This window comes from Rattus rattus, chromosome 8 (assembly GCF_011064425.1).
Source record: "Rattus rattus isolate New Zealand chromosome 8, Rrattus_CSIRO_v1, whole genome shotgun sequence".
In the NCBI taxonomy this organism is placed as follows: Eukaryota; Metazoa; Chordata; class Mammalia; order Rodentia; family Muridae; genus Rattus; species Rattus rattus.
The window spans coordinates 86951579-86968676 of NC_046161.1; the positions used below are offsets into that span (position 1 = coordinate 86951579).

Genomic DNA, 17098 nt, shown 5'->3' on the forward strand with positions numbered 1-17098 from the left:
AGCATTAAGAGGGAACAGGGCAGTGAGGGCAGAGGAACAAACAGGAAGGAAGGAGAGGTGAAGGAGTATGGGAAGCCACGAGACAGCCTGATAGTAATAGATTTAATTTTCTAAATGCCACTTAACATTATTTTCAAAATGCAAAAAAGTAAATTATAAATCACAACTAGTTGGATAGCTGCAAATATGTAAAATCAGTCAACTTAAAATTTGCGTGTTACAGCCATCTAAAAATGCAAAAATTTTAAGAGAAAATATTCCTAATACAGATCACTTTCATAATGACAGTGAAATGTTATAACCATAACTTTAATTTACCAAACTGCAAAACTAACAAATTTAAGATCTGACTTAATAAAAAGACCCATCTAAATTCCTGTGTTTCTGATACACACATACCAGATGGAGTTTTTACTAAATCTGACCTTTAATGAGGCAACATCCCTTTGAAGAACATTTCAAAATTAGTTTGGAATTCCTAACATCTAATCCTGCTTATATATTATCAGCCAATGAAAAATTATAATGGTAAGGTGCCCACTTTCTGTAATGCTCATCTTCCAATATTTAAGCCAAGAAGATATGAGTAACCGTTTATTAAGTCACTTTGTTGCATTCATAGAAAGAATTTTTTAATCTGAAAATCTTTAATAAAGATTCCAAATTAATGTCAGACATTGACTAATGTCTGGTCAGGCAGAAATGACTCAGCTTATGTATTCATAAGCTGCTCTTGACTTCGCCTTCACCAATCCCCAAGTAGTCCAAAGTTGGCAAGTAACAACTGGGAAAAGCAAAAGGATATTGGCTCACAGTGTAAGACACACATATATCTTAAGCATTCTCAGTTCAATTAAGTCCATGTAACTGCTAGAATACAAATATAGTTATAGAAGACAGATTTGGGGATGGGGAGTGAAGGGGCTCCAGAATACTTTGTTTCAAAGTACCTGACAGTCAAATAATCTTAATTATGAACTAAATGTTCTACAGTTTTCAAACAAGCCAACTTAAATGGACACTAATATTTCTACATAGTAGAAAAATTATTTCTAAACACCAAAAAATTACATGGAGGTTTAAAATTTTGCAAACGGGATATTATATGTTTAGAACTATCAATTCAATTTCAAATTATTAAAAAACAAATCACTTAATTTTAACTTAAAACTTATTTTCTTCACAGAAGTATAAGGTACTGCTCTGTAGTAAAAAGGAACTCTCAACACCCATGCAGTTTGTGGCTCTGTTTAGAAAAGGGCCATGCAGTTGTTAAATCAATTCTAAAATCCCCATTGCTATGAGGCAAATTAAAACTCAGGGAAGTTTTATGTGCAAATCATAAAACATGACCATTGACCAGGTGGACAAATGCTATAGACCCAGAGATTTTTATCAAAATAGTCAAAAACAACTTGACTTCAGTAATTTAAAGAACATGAAAAATGATTTATCAAGTTTAAAACCAAAGGATTCATTCTACTACTAAGAAGTCAAAACTTTTCAGCAAAATATATATATATATAATTTTTTTTAAAATAAGCTGAGTCTCACATAAAACTCCTGGACTTGTTTTTTGTTTTTTTGAATGCCTCAAAAAATACTTTCCCTGCAAACATTTTAAGAGTAGAAAATAACCCACTATAGTATTAAACAGGCTTGTAAATAGTAAAAATCTATCTTTATTAAACTACAAGTTTAAAGGAAGTTTTAAAATGTTTCATATAATTTAAAATCAATATATGACAATTAGTTGCTGCTGACTTGGAATCAAGAGGAAAACATTGTTATAGTCTTCCCTTAAGGATTATATAATTTTCTTATTTAAAAAATTACCTTTTCTATCAAAACAAAACAGTGTAGTACAAAAATTTTTTATTTTAAAGTGCATTATTTTATTTTTAAACAGTAATTATCTTATTCTGGGTAACCACAACAAAAAGTCTCTCAGTTATAATAAAAACCACATTTATTGGAGTCAATCGTACCAATGTCTGGTCAAAAATTGTATACTTTCCCAATCCATCCCATGATGCTTTCCTGGTCCCCCGCTGCCGCAGACAGTTCAGCTGGTGTTGCTCACCAAGGCCAATGTCAAAGAGAATTTGGAATTCTTTTGTGTTCATTTATTATTCAACCAGTGTTGTGTCTCTGTGTTTGGGAAAAGGCTGAGCTTGACTGAGCAAGAGCAAACCTACATGATTGCTCTTCATTGGCAGTGTATCAAAAAAGAAAAACAAAGAAGAAAGAAAAATAAAAGAGATCCAAAGCCTTTGTTATCATGACTAAAAGATCCTAACATATCTAGTGTCCATGAAAACAATTGGAACTTCTTCTTAAAAATCAATTAGGAAAACAAAACAAAACGATACAATTGCACCTCTACTAAGATCTAAAACCAAGATTGTATATTTAATGTAGATAATCCAGAGACCAAGATAAAGTGGGTCAAATTGCAATATTATCTAAAATTTAAAATTCATTTTACTTATATACCTATTTTCCCTTCACAATAGTTTTAAATTACCAGACCAACAACTCTATATTAATCTATTTAAACATTCTAATTTCTAAAGCTATTTAAAAACTCTCTAAAATGATAACAATAAAAAACAAAAGAAAAGATGACATAAAATTGCAAAGTGTACTAAACTTAATTTTTACACATCCCCCCAAAGTACTGGGAAGGAGCCATTGCTCAGTCAAGATATTACCTTTTCCTCAACACTAGTTCTTTTCAATTCAGAAGGGGATAATGTCTATATTTAGATCAGTAATAATAAAGAAAAACATGTACCTTTCTGTTGGGATAACCACTTTGACTATGGCTTGCGACAGAGTCTGTATATGAAGTCACATCAGATAATAAACATAGAATATGTGAGTATTGTTAACAAGTAACAAGCAAAAATATACATATGCATTGAAAACACTACACATCTAATCACAAGTTCTGCAGGCAATCTCTGCATTGAAGTAATTATACACTAAGCAATTACATAAATGCAAATGATGTGTTCACAGCGAACAATTAATGTTCACCAAATGCAAAAGCATCAGAACATTCCTGCTAGAATGCACATCAATGCATTGAAATAGGTACTACACTGAGAATTATCAGATAAAGATTTAATTTGTGAAGTAATTAACTGTTTGCCTCTGACCATACAGTTTGCTACTTTGTTCCCAAGCCTTTAAAACCAGCCCTGGCATTTCAAGTGTAATTAACTCATAATAGAACCAACAAATTATTATAACTTGAAATTAAGTTGGTTTTATGTTTAATAAAGAAAAATACTCACCCTTTGTTTTTACTAGCTTAGCTATTTTTGAAATATCATATATGCTATTATATAGTCTAACAACTCAAGACCTTGAAAGCTAAGTTAGTTTGCTGTCATCCAAACAATTTATAACTATTTAGGTGGGCTTTCTTAATTAAAAAGTCACTTAACCAAATAAAAACTATCACGTTCTCCAAACAAAGTAAATCCAAACACTGAATACAATGCTGGGGGGCGGGGAGGGATGCGTATCAAGTGGTCAAAAGGGATGGTAGCCACAAATAAAAATATTAAATATGACCTAATATTTCAATATAGGGTTTTCATGGGCTAAGGCAGGGAACATATTTACTTATTTATGAGTTGCCAAAGTGACACACATATTTCTATAAAATTGTTGAAAAGAAACACTACCACAGATATTTACATATTAAATGCAGTCCTATGTACATCTTTAAAATTACCTTCTCAAAATCCTCCTTGTTTTTAGGTGGTGGTAACATGGGAGCATTGGGGTTTTTTAATCGCTCTCTAGGCTGCGCATTAAAAGGCAGTCCGGATGGAGGTGGGGGAAGTGTGTGTTCCATCATAGAAGGCGGAATGTATATTGGATGTGGAGGAATAGGTACAGCTTTACCCCAACCTAACTTCATTTCAAAAGACATAATCATTTTTCCTACAAAAGAAAAAAGAAAGTAAGTTACTTTGATAAGCTCTAGAGAAAAAGTATTTCTGAATTAAATTTCCTCCGTATGTTTTCCAATGTAATCCAATTCTCAGTAGAGTTTTTATGACTAATTTTCTACACCAAAGAAATACCTGAGTCCTACAAATGGACAATAAGAACTTTACCATTTAAATTTTTTAGAGCTCTTTCAGCATCTCTTCTATTCATAAAAGCCACAAAGCCACAATTTCTTTCTCGTGCTCTTTCTTCATCAGTTCTAGGCCACATAATTTTTACACTAGCTAATGGTCCAAATCTTCCAAATTCTTGGCACAGCATTTCTTCATTCATCTATTAAAAGATCAGAGTGTTTGGTTATGCAACAAAAAGAAAGGGAGGGGCTAAGAATTCTATGCAGCCCAGAAAGCAAAATCATTTTAAAAAGTAGAAAGCAACATATTAATGCTACAGTATTACATTCAAATACTAGAAACTTTACATGGGCAAAAACCCTGCCCTAACAGGCCATTGGAAGTATTTTCATATTAAAAACCTTCTATTTTATTTAAATAAACAGCTAGGGTTTAGCATCCTAAGAGCTACTAGAACCAAAGGCATGTCTGACTTCTCGTCCTGTTTGGAGCTCTCGGTTAGGATCTAAACATCTATGCAACCACAGCAGGGGAGAAGGGAAACACAAGGAGCCCAAGCTCCAGCTTAAACAGGAGAACAAGGAGGAAAAAAGAGGAGCTCCGTAAGAAGGCAAGCTACATACCAGAAAGAGGAGCCTCAAAGAGCACAGACTAATCATTAAAAAGGAAGGCACATCTTCATGAATGTACAGGGAACAATCTGGATCTAACTATAAGTCCCAAGTTTTCAAAAACAATTATTAAATACTATCTAATTCCATCAGACTTGTCATGTTAGAATCTTAATTTTATCTAATTATCAAAACAATAAAAAATAAAACAACTGAGTATAAGTCAACATTCCTATTCTTTTCTTTACATTACCTGTGGATTAATGTTTCCGAGGTATAAGTTTGTAGTGCTGGGATCTCCTACATCATGTGAGCCCGGTGCATAATCATCAAGAACTAGAACAAGGGGAAAAAACAAGTTACACCCTGCAAAATACAAAGTTGAGACAATTTCTAATGCTTAAAAAAGCAAAAAATCGGTATTACCACCAGACGATCTATTTCTTCTTGAAGGCACATCCACTTAAAGAGGGGAAAAAACAACACTTAGTTTCCAGGACAATGAGACATAAATATGTGCTTTAAGACAAACATCACTTACTGGAACGTCGCTGACCATCAGAGTCTGACTGAGGAGGCTCAAACCGACTTAACCTGCCTTTTGTTTTATGTCTCTCATCACGTTCTTCCTGAATTCTGTTGAAAATATTTATAGTTAACTGAGAGTAAGCCACAAGCTATTCATAGTTAGTAACAGCTTATCTAAGTATCATCTTCAAATAATGTAATGTATTTGCATTAGCAATAATTATAAGATTAGTGAGCCCCTTGGTCACAAGACAGGAATGATGACTCTTTCAGGGTGTAAAGGAAATTCAACACAAAACTACTACTTATGTTTTTTGCTATTAATAGATTTGATGACACCTCACTTTTACCCCAAAGAATAAACAGGATTCCAGACAGAACATAAGCCAACTGACTTAACTCTATACATCACAAGCAGCAACAGACACTGGATAAATGCTACTTGATTTCCGAGCACATCCTATCTATTGGCAGCCACAGAAAGCTCACTTGTCGGCCAGCTGGTAAAACAAGTATATGCACCAACAGCTACAATTATCAGTCCAACATGCCTATGATAGAATTCCTCCTATAAAACTTACTGTTTTAGTTCTTCTTTGAAAAGTTCCAAATTGCTTTTTTTCTTTTCCTTCTCCCCTTTCTTCAGTGGCTATGAAGAATATAATAAGTTATAGTTTGAAATAAAAAAGAAAAAGTTATGGTTTCTTTTTGCAGTGATAAAAGTTTCAGGAAAGGCAAAATGGCAATTTTTGAATAACCACGAATATACTAAAAAGAGCCCACCTAATGATATACACTTTGAAGAGCCAATTTTAAGGTATATGAATTACATAGCCATAAAGCTGTTATGTTTTTTTTTAGAGTTCTTGACAACCACACAAGAAAAGTTCCTCTCACTATTTAATATAATCATATTTAATTAACCAAATGTGGTTCTAAGTGACCTGATCCCACATTTATCAACCTATTACCTCCTCTAAGACTCCTATTTCCAATGAAAAAAACTCTATAATGAGAACTTAGAAAATGGAAACATCAACTCTGACAGTAATTCCTAAGAGGTCCTAAAACTATCCCGAGAAACATGTTCTACATGTTATTAATAATTTTAGGATCATAATTCAAAACTGTTTAAAAAAAACAGTATCACCCTACATTAACAACCCAACTTTTGACTTGCGGTACATACATAAGATGAACACAATAACAAATGTCCAAAGACCATCATTGCCATGTCCTGACCTAATCTATCACTGCTTATCTACATGAATTACTACTGGACTGGACAACATCAAAAATCAACACTTATCTTCAAGACTCATCAACCATAAGAAATTTAGTATAGTGGATGTACTCAGAATACCAATGACAATGCCAGATTCTAAAATAAATGCTCAATTATTTAATGACTTACAGGCTTTTTCGTCTCTATCACAAGAAGAGATGGTGGCCTTTCATTGGATGACTGATTTGGAGGATTCTTTTGATCTGCAAACCTTGAAGATGGCTTATAGATTTTACCTCTTTTTTCATCTGTTTCATGTTCATCTGAAATTTAAAATACTAAGTTGTAAAACTACATATAATTTTATTTTTTGTTAGTTTTACTTATGAAAATTAAGATGCTTTTAGTATTAAAATTTGAATATAAAATTAAATTTACATATTACCACTCAACCTAAAAAAAATAAAATCACAATTTGACCATGTTATATCAAAACTATAAAACACTAAAAACTTTGTAACATAATTCATTTTGTTTAAACTTGAGAGGTACTAGTTATTATTGTTGTTGTTGTTGTTATCATCTCTTTCATACAGTCCCGCTAATCAATAATCTTCATTATTCCATATTTGGTATTTATATTGTTAATTAATCTAACCACTAGATGGTGCTCATAGAAAAGAAACGTGAATTCAATGTCAAATGTCTTCCATAATTAATCTGTTATCATGTCATCCAAAGCTTGTTCAAAGCCAGATCTTGGTACTTACCTTTAGCTGCATTAACAACCCCGCCTCGAACAAACGTTTTCACCTTATTACCATCACTTCCTTCAAAAGCAGCAAGAAATTCCTCATAAATTTCAGCAGCTGCCTTTTCATCCTCCTAAACACATAACGAAACATTAGTTACACAAGAATTGCCATTTGGGTATGGTTGACTGATTTGTTTTATTTTTGTTTTGAAACAGGATTTCACCGTGGAGGCCAGGCAGACTTGAACTCGATATGTAGACCAGACTGGTCTTGAACAGAGATCTGACTGCCAAATGCTGGCTTAAAGGCAAAACTACCACGGAGAGAAAGCTCAACAGTTAAGAGCACTGGCTCTTCCCTAAGAACCCAGGACCCAGCATCCTCATGGCAGCTCACAACCATTTGCAATTGCAGTCCTAAGGGATCAACTCCCTCTTCTGACCTCTCTAGATACCAGGCACACATACAAGCAGACGGAACACCCATATACATAAAAAAGAAAAAAAAAAGAAATAGAATATAAACCTCTTCATTCTCAAATCGAGTATCTAATACTTGGACATTATATATTATCAATAATTAAATGTTAAAAATTAGAACAAAAAAGCTTTGCTCCTTTACTAGAAAGTTGCTCCTTTACTAGAGATGCAGAAAGAACTTACCACATGCAGATAAACAAGTAAATGTATTTAAAATAATCAAGAGTCAAACTGTAGGATAAATGACTATATAAGAACATATTATCCTATTACTATTTAAAAAGTTCTCCAAGGCATGACTTAATTCATCAAATACAAAAATTTCATTCTCAAATAATCAAAGATACAATAGAAGCAAAGCCACAGTATGTACTCCTGACAAGGCATTTAAAAAAGCAGAACTGACATTCTCACTTATAAACCATCCAAATATCCTCAAATAAGTATGAATAAAATGCCAACCTGAGAATGGTAGCACATGCCTATCACTTCAGACATCAAACAGGAAGACAGAATTCCAGACCAGTGCAAGCTATGGAAGACTCTACCTCAGAAACCCAAGTCCAACAGAATAGAACAAATCAGAAAAGAAATACATCGAATAACAAGTAGAAAAGTGTTCCTCAATTACGGAGTAAATACATCAATAAAAGAAGCATCTGGTGTCAGAGGGAAACACAGACTTTCCCAGAAACGAAACCAGCCTAATTTATTGACAAATATTTGAAAAAAGATAAAGCAAAATCAATTTTTTGTACTATGTAACATGAAAAACTGCATGAAGATTACATTTTAGGAAATAATCCTAGGAATTTAGTGGGATTCTCCTAGGAATACAGATCCTAGAAGAAAATACAGAGAAATTCCTCTATAAGCCAGAAATGGAAAAGAAAGGAAAAAACTTGGTTAAAAACACAGAAGTTGTGGGGAAAGACTGGCAACTGATTATAACAACAGTTTTTACAAGAAAGAATAAAACCAGAAGGAAAATAAAAAGAAATAAAATGGAGGCAGGGAACTGGTGAACTGTATTGCCAATGAAAGAATTGCAAATTCAAACACCCAGGCATCATTTTTCACACTACAGATTGGCAAAAACTCCCTCAGTATAATCTCTACTTGTATGGGGGTGGTGACATCACTAATACATTACAGACAGAGAACAAAATGTCCCTGCCCTACAGAGAACAATATTGACAAGTACAGAAGAACCACATTTATTAATTTACCATTCCAACAATTTTCCTTTCAGGAATATGTCTCAAAAGGGAAACTAGAAGAAAACCAAAATGCACCTGTGCATAACATTCTAACACATCATTTGTAATATAATGTCCAAAGAGCGAAACCACAAATCCCTACAAAGCTATAAAAATGTTCAATGTTTCTATTCTACAAGTAATCACAAAGATAAATCATTTAGTTAAAAAAGATAAATGCTCACTCTAGAGCATTCATCTAAGGAAGATAGGTACAATACCGTACATGCACACGCAAACACACACTCACACTTTGACAACAAGAACACATCATCACATAGAGCTATAGATCAGAAGACAGATAGAGAACAAAATTCTGAACATCTCTTGTGTTAAAGACACAAGACTCGTGTAGAGTTGCAAACATCAAGAAGTCAAATTCTATAGGAAACATGGCTGCTACTTACTGCCCCCTTACATGGTCACTTCTAAGTATAACCTAAAATACACTTCAAACATTACCTTTTTCTTCAGTTCCTCTTGTTCCTTCTTACTTAGAGTTCGCTTTGCTGTGCTCATTTTTCCAATACTGAATGCTTTAAGCTTGTTTTCTAGAAGAGGCTGTAAAAAGGAAAAGCAAAAAGATTATTTTGTCTTTACATACACATTTTAATGTTACCTATAACATTTAACATACTTTAATTGATAACTTCATCTTTAGAAGTGTTTCTAATTTAAAGTACTAATGCAAAGAAAAGCTGGCATACTCCAAACAGATGACTATCAGGCGTCATTCTGATGTAACAGCGCTAATTAAGGGATGCTTTTTATTTCCTAACTCAAAGTCAGTTACAGGCAAGAGCCATTTTTTAAAGGGAAATAAAGGTTGAAATAACAAAGAAATAAAAATCAAGGCTGGGGGAAGGGAAGAGAGGAGGGCAAAAGTAGCTCTGGCAGGATACATCCTCAGATGGGAAGGTGTCCTCCCCACTCTCAGAGTCACCATCTACTTCCATTTCAGATACTAAAACCACATCCATTTAAAACTTAATTAAGTACCTCATTTATCAAAAACAGTGACATAACATAGTCCCATGTTTTTGTTGAGAATGTACCATCTACTTTGCATTCAGATTCCAGCACATATAAAACTTCATCAATATTTTTTGAACACATGAGCATTCTAAATCGGAAAATCCAAAATCTGAAAAACTCAATCCCACAAGTGGAACGTTCTATACCTGATCTCAAAGAACAGATGGCAGTCAAAATCTGGGTGTAAAATACTGTGCAACAAATTACCTTTGGGCAGTATGTGTAATATATACATAAGACAGAGATGAAATTCATGTTTAGTCTTGGGTCCCATGCCCAAGATACCTCTGGTATATGAAAATACTCCAGAAGTCAAAATCTTAAAAAGAAATCCAATAAACTTCTCATGCCAAGCAGTTCATATAAATGAGTCAATTTCTATAAGAAAACAGTACGTGGCAGCACTGAGTGAACACACTGGGTTTAGAGAATGCAGAGTGGAATTCCTTCTTCCCTCTGCCATCCTGTCCCTGTTCACTGCCATCCCCACAGCACAGCACAGCTATGATGTGACCAAGCTTGGAGCTACCTTTGCCTAACAGAGCAGCTCTCACCCTCAAAGAAGCTTCTCTTTGCAACTGTGAGAAACCACTGCAGAAACTACAACTGTTCAAAGTACAGGGAATAACTAACTGACTGAGGGGCACTCAAGCCTGAGGAATTCATCTAAAGCACAATTGTAGGGACAGATAAGAGCCAGAGACCAGGAAGTCTGCTGAGAGACTGTCTCCTAGAAATGACGAGGCGAAATGACACCCATGGAACCTTATGTGGCTGCCCAAACATGACCTGAAATAACACCACCAACAGACATGCTAAAGCGGAAGAAGGAAATCTCTGGTGGCCCTACCTCTAGACAGAAGCCAGGCAACTAAAGACTGCTGAGAAGGAGAATTAGTCTTCCCCAGGGATGAGGCCCTCAACTGGTTCTACAATACCAAGAGGTTAGCCCTGAAATCATACATACACAAGCAACACTAAAACAACTCAGCAGGTTATATTTAGATATGTATGTGAATATATACATACATACACACATACCCATAATAGTCAGAGAAAGGGCGAGTGGATTTGAGAGGAAGTCAGAAGGTAGAACACAGGAGAGGATAGAGGGAGCAACGAGAAGGGGAAAATAGTGATGTAATTGTAATTAAAATTTTAAAAATCAAGGAAAAGCACATGAAGTTTGGAGGGAAAGGGGGATGTAAGCGGAATTGGAAGGGAAAGAATAGAGGGTGGATTTGATCAAAATGCATATATATAAATTTTTATTTGTGTTTGTGTGTATTCATATTAGAGACAGGGCACATATGCCAAAGCATATGTGTGAAGGCCGAAGCACTTCAGAGAGCTAGCTCTCTTCCGTCACTATGGAGGTCCCAAGCAGCGAGCTGGTACATCGGGTTTGGTGGCGAGAACCCTTACAACTTGATCCACCTACCTGTCCAGAGAAACATTTTACTGACACCTTCGTTTGTACAATTTAGAAGCAGTTTCCTTCTGAAATCTGATCTAAATAGTCCATAGGCCTTTGGTTGTTTCATGTTACTCAGGACTCACAAATGTAAAAGATAGTAGGGTAGTTATTAAATACAGCCTAAACACTGAAATCTGGAGTTTTTCCTCTTCCTTACTAAAATGAGAAGTTAACAAAGTACTAAATTAGACTCTGGAAGTATAGCTGATAGAGAAATATTGAGGCCACCTATTCTGAAGCCCTCCATGAAACATAAGCAGTTGATAGCACAAGTCATTTTTCTTTCTCTCTCCTTCTCTTTTAAGATTTCTATTTTATGAGTGTTTTGCACGATGAGACCAGAAGAGAGTGTCAAATCCCCTGGAACTGGAGTTACAGATGGTTGTAGGTCACCTGTGGGTTACTGGGAACTAAACCAGTCCTGGGCAAAAGTGCTCTTAACCACTGAGCCATCTTTCCAGCCCCCAAAATCATATTTTCAACAGATTCAAAATCATGTTTCCCTCCAAAAAGGATAAAATGTCTTGCCATCATTCACTGTAACTAGACTTAGCTTCAAATGAAAATTACATTGAAATTGGAGGAAAATCACAATTCTAGGAAACTAAATTTGTAGCCAGGCATGGTGGCGCACACCTTTAATCCCAGCAGTCTAGAGGCAGAGGCAGGTAGGTCTGAGTTGAAGGCAGCCTGGTCTACAGAACAAGTTTTAAGACAGCCAGGGCTATCCCTTCTCGGCCTTTTGGCTAAGATCAAGACAGTCAGGGCAGTACAGGGAAACTCATTCTCAAAACAAGATGGGGAGGAAAAACAGAAGGAAGGAATGAAGAAAGGAGAAAGAAGAAGAAATTAAGAAAAGAAACATCTCAATTTTTGCATGCTCAAATTTTGTTTATATATCCAAGAGAAATGGCAAAAAAAAAAAATCAAAAACTGAGTGTTTATTCAAATGAAGAATATAATCTTTTATGTAAAAGTTAAGTTTTTTAGTTTAAAAAAGAAAGAAAGAAAGAAAGAAAGGAAGAAAGGAAGGAAGGAAGGAAGGAAGGAAGGAAGAAAGAAAGAAAGAAAGAAAGAAAGAAAGAAAGAAAGAAAGAAAGAAAGAAAGAAAGAAAGAAAGAAAGCAAGCAAGCAAGCAAGCAAGCAAGCTATTTTAAGATGTGTTCCTATGGCATGGTGGAGCATGTGTTTAGTCCCAGCACTATGGAGACAGAAGCAGAAGATCTTTGTGAATTCAAAGCTATCCTGGTCTACATTAAGAGTTCCTGTCTTTTTTTTTTTAAGTATGATCAATGTTTAATGATAGCTGACTGATGACAGTATTTTCTAAACTTCTTCACGAGAAAAATTACTTAAGTTGTACACCTTAAAATAGTGCTGGGACTGTCCGGCCGCCATCGGAAAGCTGCAGCCATGGCCCTGCTCTACCCCATGGCCGTGGGCCTCAACAAAGGCCACAAAGTGACGAAAAACGTCAGCAAGCCGAGACACAGCCGCCGCCGCGGGCGCCTCACCAAGCACACCAAGTTCGTGCGAGATATGATCCGGGAGGTGTGCGGCTTCGCGCCCTACGAGCGGCGTGCCATGGAGCTGCTCAAGGTGTCCAAGGACAAGCGAGCACTCAAGTTTATCAAAAAGAGGGTGGGCACGCACATCCGCGCCAAGAGAAAGAGGGAGGAGCTGAGCAACGTGCTGGCAGCCATGCGGAAGGCGGCGGCCAAGAAGGATTGATGACCCCTCCCCCAATAAAAGATGGTTCTTAAAAAAAAAAAAAAAAATAGTGCTGGGAATTGAACGTAGGACCTCATACATTCTAGATAAGTACACTAACATATATCTCAAGAAAATTTTATTTTTTACATAGATTTTAGAAAACTTGACTTAAGGGATGTTCTATAGTAACAAACCCAATTCTCGAGGGCTGGGGAGACTGAAACTCAGTCAGTGCAATCTCTGTATCAATGGGACCTGAGTATGGATCCCCAGAACAGACGCAGTCAGTGGGAGTGGAGAATGTGTCTGTAACCCCAGTACCGTGGGTCTAGAGCCCAACAGCTAGCTGGGCCGTCAGAACGTTAGTGGAATTCTAGATTTGGTAAGGGACCCTGGTTCATAATAAACAAGGCAGGGTGATTGAGAAAGACTCTCAATGTTGACCTCTGGCCTCTACTTGCACTTGCACACACATATGTGTACAACACACACACACATACACAAACACGGAGAATCTCTGTGTTCCTGATTGTACTAGGACTTCATTTATCCAAGTGATTAACATCTATTTTTGTTTGTTTTCAGAGCAAACATATAACCTCTCAGAGCACTAGGAACACATCCTTTTTCATCCTGTGCATATATACACATGTTGTAGGTGGGTAGATGTGCATGCCAAGGCATGTGTGTGGAGGTCAGAAGGCAACTTTGTAAAGTTATTTCTCTCCATCCACCTGTACACAGGCTCTAGGAATCCAACTTGTTTCTAGGGTTACACAGCCTGCACCTTTCTGAGCAACTTCACCAGATCCAAGGATTGTCTTAACTGCTTAAATATTTCCTTTTTTTTGTTCTGTTTTTTTTTTTTTTTGATTCTTTGTTTTTAAAGCTACCACTGACAGGGTTTTTCTCTGTGCAGCTCTGGCTGTCCTGAACTAAACTGTTAACCAGGCTGGTCTCAAGCTCAGGTACCTGCCTGCCTCTGTCTCCCAAGTGCTAGGATTAAAGGCGAGCACCACCACTGTCCCGCCGCCTGAATGTCTCTTAACAACTCAGTAATTATGACAATGGTCACTTACATTCAAATGCTTATTTTTCAAGAAAATTAAAAAATTAAACACCTTTAATGAAACATCTAATTATCATTAATAAAGAATATTAATTTCAAATAGCATAAAAGGAAACAAGGTCGGGCAGTGGTGGCATGCATCTTTAATCCAGCACTCAGGCGGCAAGATGGGCATATATCTGAGTTTGAAGCCAGCCTGTTTTACAAAGCGAGTTTCAGGACAGCCAGAGCTATGTGGTGAGATCTGTCTCAAACACCAAAAAAAGAACCAAGTACAGAACTACTACATTCAATCAAGGACAGAGTAAAACCGGCAGCCGTCCTCTGTCATCTTTAGCAATACTCACTCTTGAGAGATTCTGATGAGGAGAATCGCAAAGGCTTTCACGGCCACTTTCATTCCTATAATTGTGTTTTCTTGGGCTTTTAGGTCGTGTTCGACTTGGCATATCGCTATCTGAGGGTCCAGATGCGTCCATCTTCAGATAAAGTTTTAAAAATGGTTTCAAATATGACATCCACAGTACTAAGAACTAGAATTAATCCAAAGTGTCTACATACTGACAAGATTCACTGTTATCTAAAACATATTAACAATACTGCCAAGTTCATAAGTAAATTCCTTAAGTTTTCATGAACTCTGGCTTGCCCTTGAAAGCTGAAATATCACACTGGAAACATGTTACTCTTGAAGTAACAGTTAACAAAATACTGTCAAATACCCAAGTCAGATAACAAGTTTATACATCAGGCACTCTGTCAAGAAGGGCCGTTCACAGACTAGAGCTGTGTCTTCAGCTTAGTCACCCCCCACTACAAACAAGAAAGTAGAGGACCTTATATGTACTTGTTCCACCACACAGGACATGAAAATGAAAGGCCCATGCATGAGTTCAGTCTTCAGTGTTTTATAACCTCATGAAAAATAATACCTTTTTTTCTTTCTTTTTTTTTTTCCTGAGTAGTGAGTCAGCTTCAATTTCCTGGTCCCATGATCTTTCTGCTTTATCCTCTCAAATGCTGGGGTCACAGGCATGGCTCCCACCTAGGCCCACCCACCGAAATGCTAAGCCAGCATATTACTGTATAAGATGGGAGTGAATACAACAGTGTATTTTGGAGCCACTTTCCTTGATTCATGCTAATGTGCCTAACGTTCGCCTACCAGTTGTTTCGGCACTAGCAGGGAAGATGCAAACACAAGGAAAGAGGTAAATCGTGCCTTGGCATTTGTAGAAAGGGGGTTTATTTTGGCCTACATGAGGCATGGGGGAAGAGCATGTGTATACTTGTTTGTGCATACATTTGGAGACCAGAGGAAGTATCTATCTTCCTTAGTCACTTGCCAGCCTTTCATTGAAGCAGTCTCTCACTGAACCTGGAACTCAATAGTCATGGATGCTGGCTGGCCAGGGTGGTCCAGGGACCGATCCATCTACCTACCTATCTCGGTACCCCTGAACAAAGGTGACACGAAACATGACCAGTTTTCACACAAGTACCATCTCCCAAAGCTCCTACCACAAAATAATTCTGAGTTCACATACTGCTGAAAATGTTCAACAACTTGTAGTAGGAGTCTGCATACGACACTGCAGTACATGTGGAAAAATATTTATTGCAGTATTCAAAATGCCAAAAAACTTTAAACAAAAAGTTACTTACCCACTAGGAAAATAAACAAGTCTATCTTTCTATAGTAGAACATTATGCCATGAGAAAGAAGTGAACAGCACACTGCCTGCCAGCTGATTTGCAGGGAGTTCGAAAGGCAGGTACAAAGTACAGCAAGAAAGGGGTTCATTTATGTGTACAGAATTTTATAAGCAAAATAAAAAATTAAATACGTGTCAAGTGTCTAATACAATTTGAAGTTTATATAAACAAAACACAAAGGAAGACACAAATGTTCACACATATAACTGTATTCATTTACCGTGTAACATATATACACACATACATACATACATACATACATTTATAAGACTTTTTCCCCCCTCTGGAGCTGAGGACTGAACCCAGGGCCTTGGCGCTCTACACTGAGCTAAATCCCCACCCCAAGACTTTCTTTTATACTTACATGAGCATCTGAAGATCCAGATGAATGAACATCCGATGATCGGCTCTACAAGTATCAAAACAAAAAAAGCACATATTTAAAGAACCAGAAAATTCTTTCTACATTGCTTTTTCAGCTGCAAGGTTTAATCTCCCCTAGCTTCAGCCACTGCTTCTCAGCTAATGAAACTAAACAATGGCACTCTCCAACTTACAAAAAAGTTGTGATCCAATATGCTAAATTAATTCTTTAAAATTAACAATCCATATTTCTAAATATTAAACAAATACTAATCTATATTTCCAAAGATATTAAACAAATACTAATCAAAGATCTGAAGTAGAATTACCTTGGCATATTACAGGCTGGGAACCAACCACTATTCATAACAAAACATTTGTACAAAAGCTTCTCACAAGGCCTAGCACTAATATTGCCATAGCAGCAACTTCTTAGTACAAGAGAAATCACCCTCTCTTCTTCTAGTCACTCAGAGCAAACAAAAATAATGGGTTGTAACAGCAAGAAACACACACACACACACACACACACACACACACACACACACACTAACCTTCACTGCCCAGCAGAAGGCACAATAATTCACTGTAGAACTAGTTTAAGAAAGATCTTATCATCAAATCTCAAAACATCTGCCTTTCAGCCTGTTATAAGAGAGCTTGCAAGAGAGCAGCTTAAAGGGGCAGCACATCCTTAATCTGTGGCATAACCAACTCTACTTGTTTCCTCATAGTTCAGTCTCTTCTGACTCCAAGACACTTGTA

The 17098-nt window shown here is 36.4% G+C and overlaps 2 protein-coding genes across 6 annotated transcripts in view; one reads left to right on the forward strand and one right to left on the reverse strand.

Moving 5' to 3' along the window:
* The window catches only part of U2surp (U2 snRNP associated SURP domain containing), a 53852-nt gene that overhangs the window by 29107 nt on the left and 7647 nt on the right, over positions 1-17098 (reverse strand). Inside the window, exons 2-13 of one of the 5 annotated variants that reach the window (XM_032909936.1) lie at positions 16335-16379; positions 14602-14733; positions 9423-9521; positions 7238-7352; positions 6657-6790; positions 5824-5891; positions 5256-5350; positions 5144-5176; positions 4968-5050; positions 4137-4302; positions 3749-3960; positions 2798-2841 (exon numbers count right to left, since the gene is read on the reverse strand). In XM_032909936.1, coding sequence (XP_032765827.1) covers positions 2798-2841; positions 3749-3960; positions 4137-4302; positions 4968-5050; positions 5144-5176; positions 5256-5350; positions 5824-5891; positions 6657-6790; positions 7238-7352; positions 9423-9521; positions 14602-14733; positions 16335-16379 — 1226 coding nt within the window. Of the gene's footprint in view, positions 1-2797; positions 2842-3748; positions 3961-4136; positions 4303-4967; positions 5051-5140; positions 5177-5255; positions 5351-5823; positions 5892-6656; positions 6791-7237; positions 7353-9422; positions 9522-14601; positions 14734-16334; positions 16380-17098 lie in introns of those variants that run through there. The other 4 variants (XM_032909935.1, XM_032909938.1, XM_032909937.1 and 1 more) reach the window with 4 other exon arrangements.
* On the forward strand, positions 12870-13250 carry LOC116907008 (60S ribosomal protein L36-like). The gene has a single exon (XM_032909941.1). The coding sequence runs from the start codon at positions 12886-12888 to the stop codon at positions 13201-13203; it is 318 nt and encodes a 105-aa protein (XP_032765832.1). The 5' UTR covers positions 12870-12885; the 3' UTR covers positions 13204-13250.

Bases quoted from the DNA above. Each gene is read 5' to 3' on its own strand.
- LOC116907008 (XM_032909941.1), top strand. From the start codon at position 12,886: ATGGCCCTGCTCTACCCCATGGCCGTGGGCCTCAACAAAGGCCACAAA.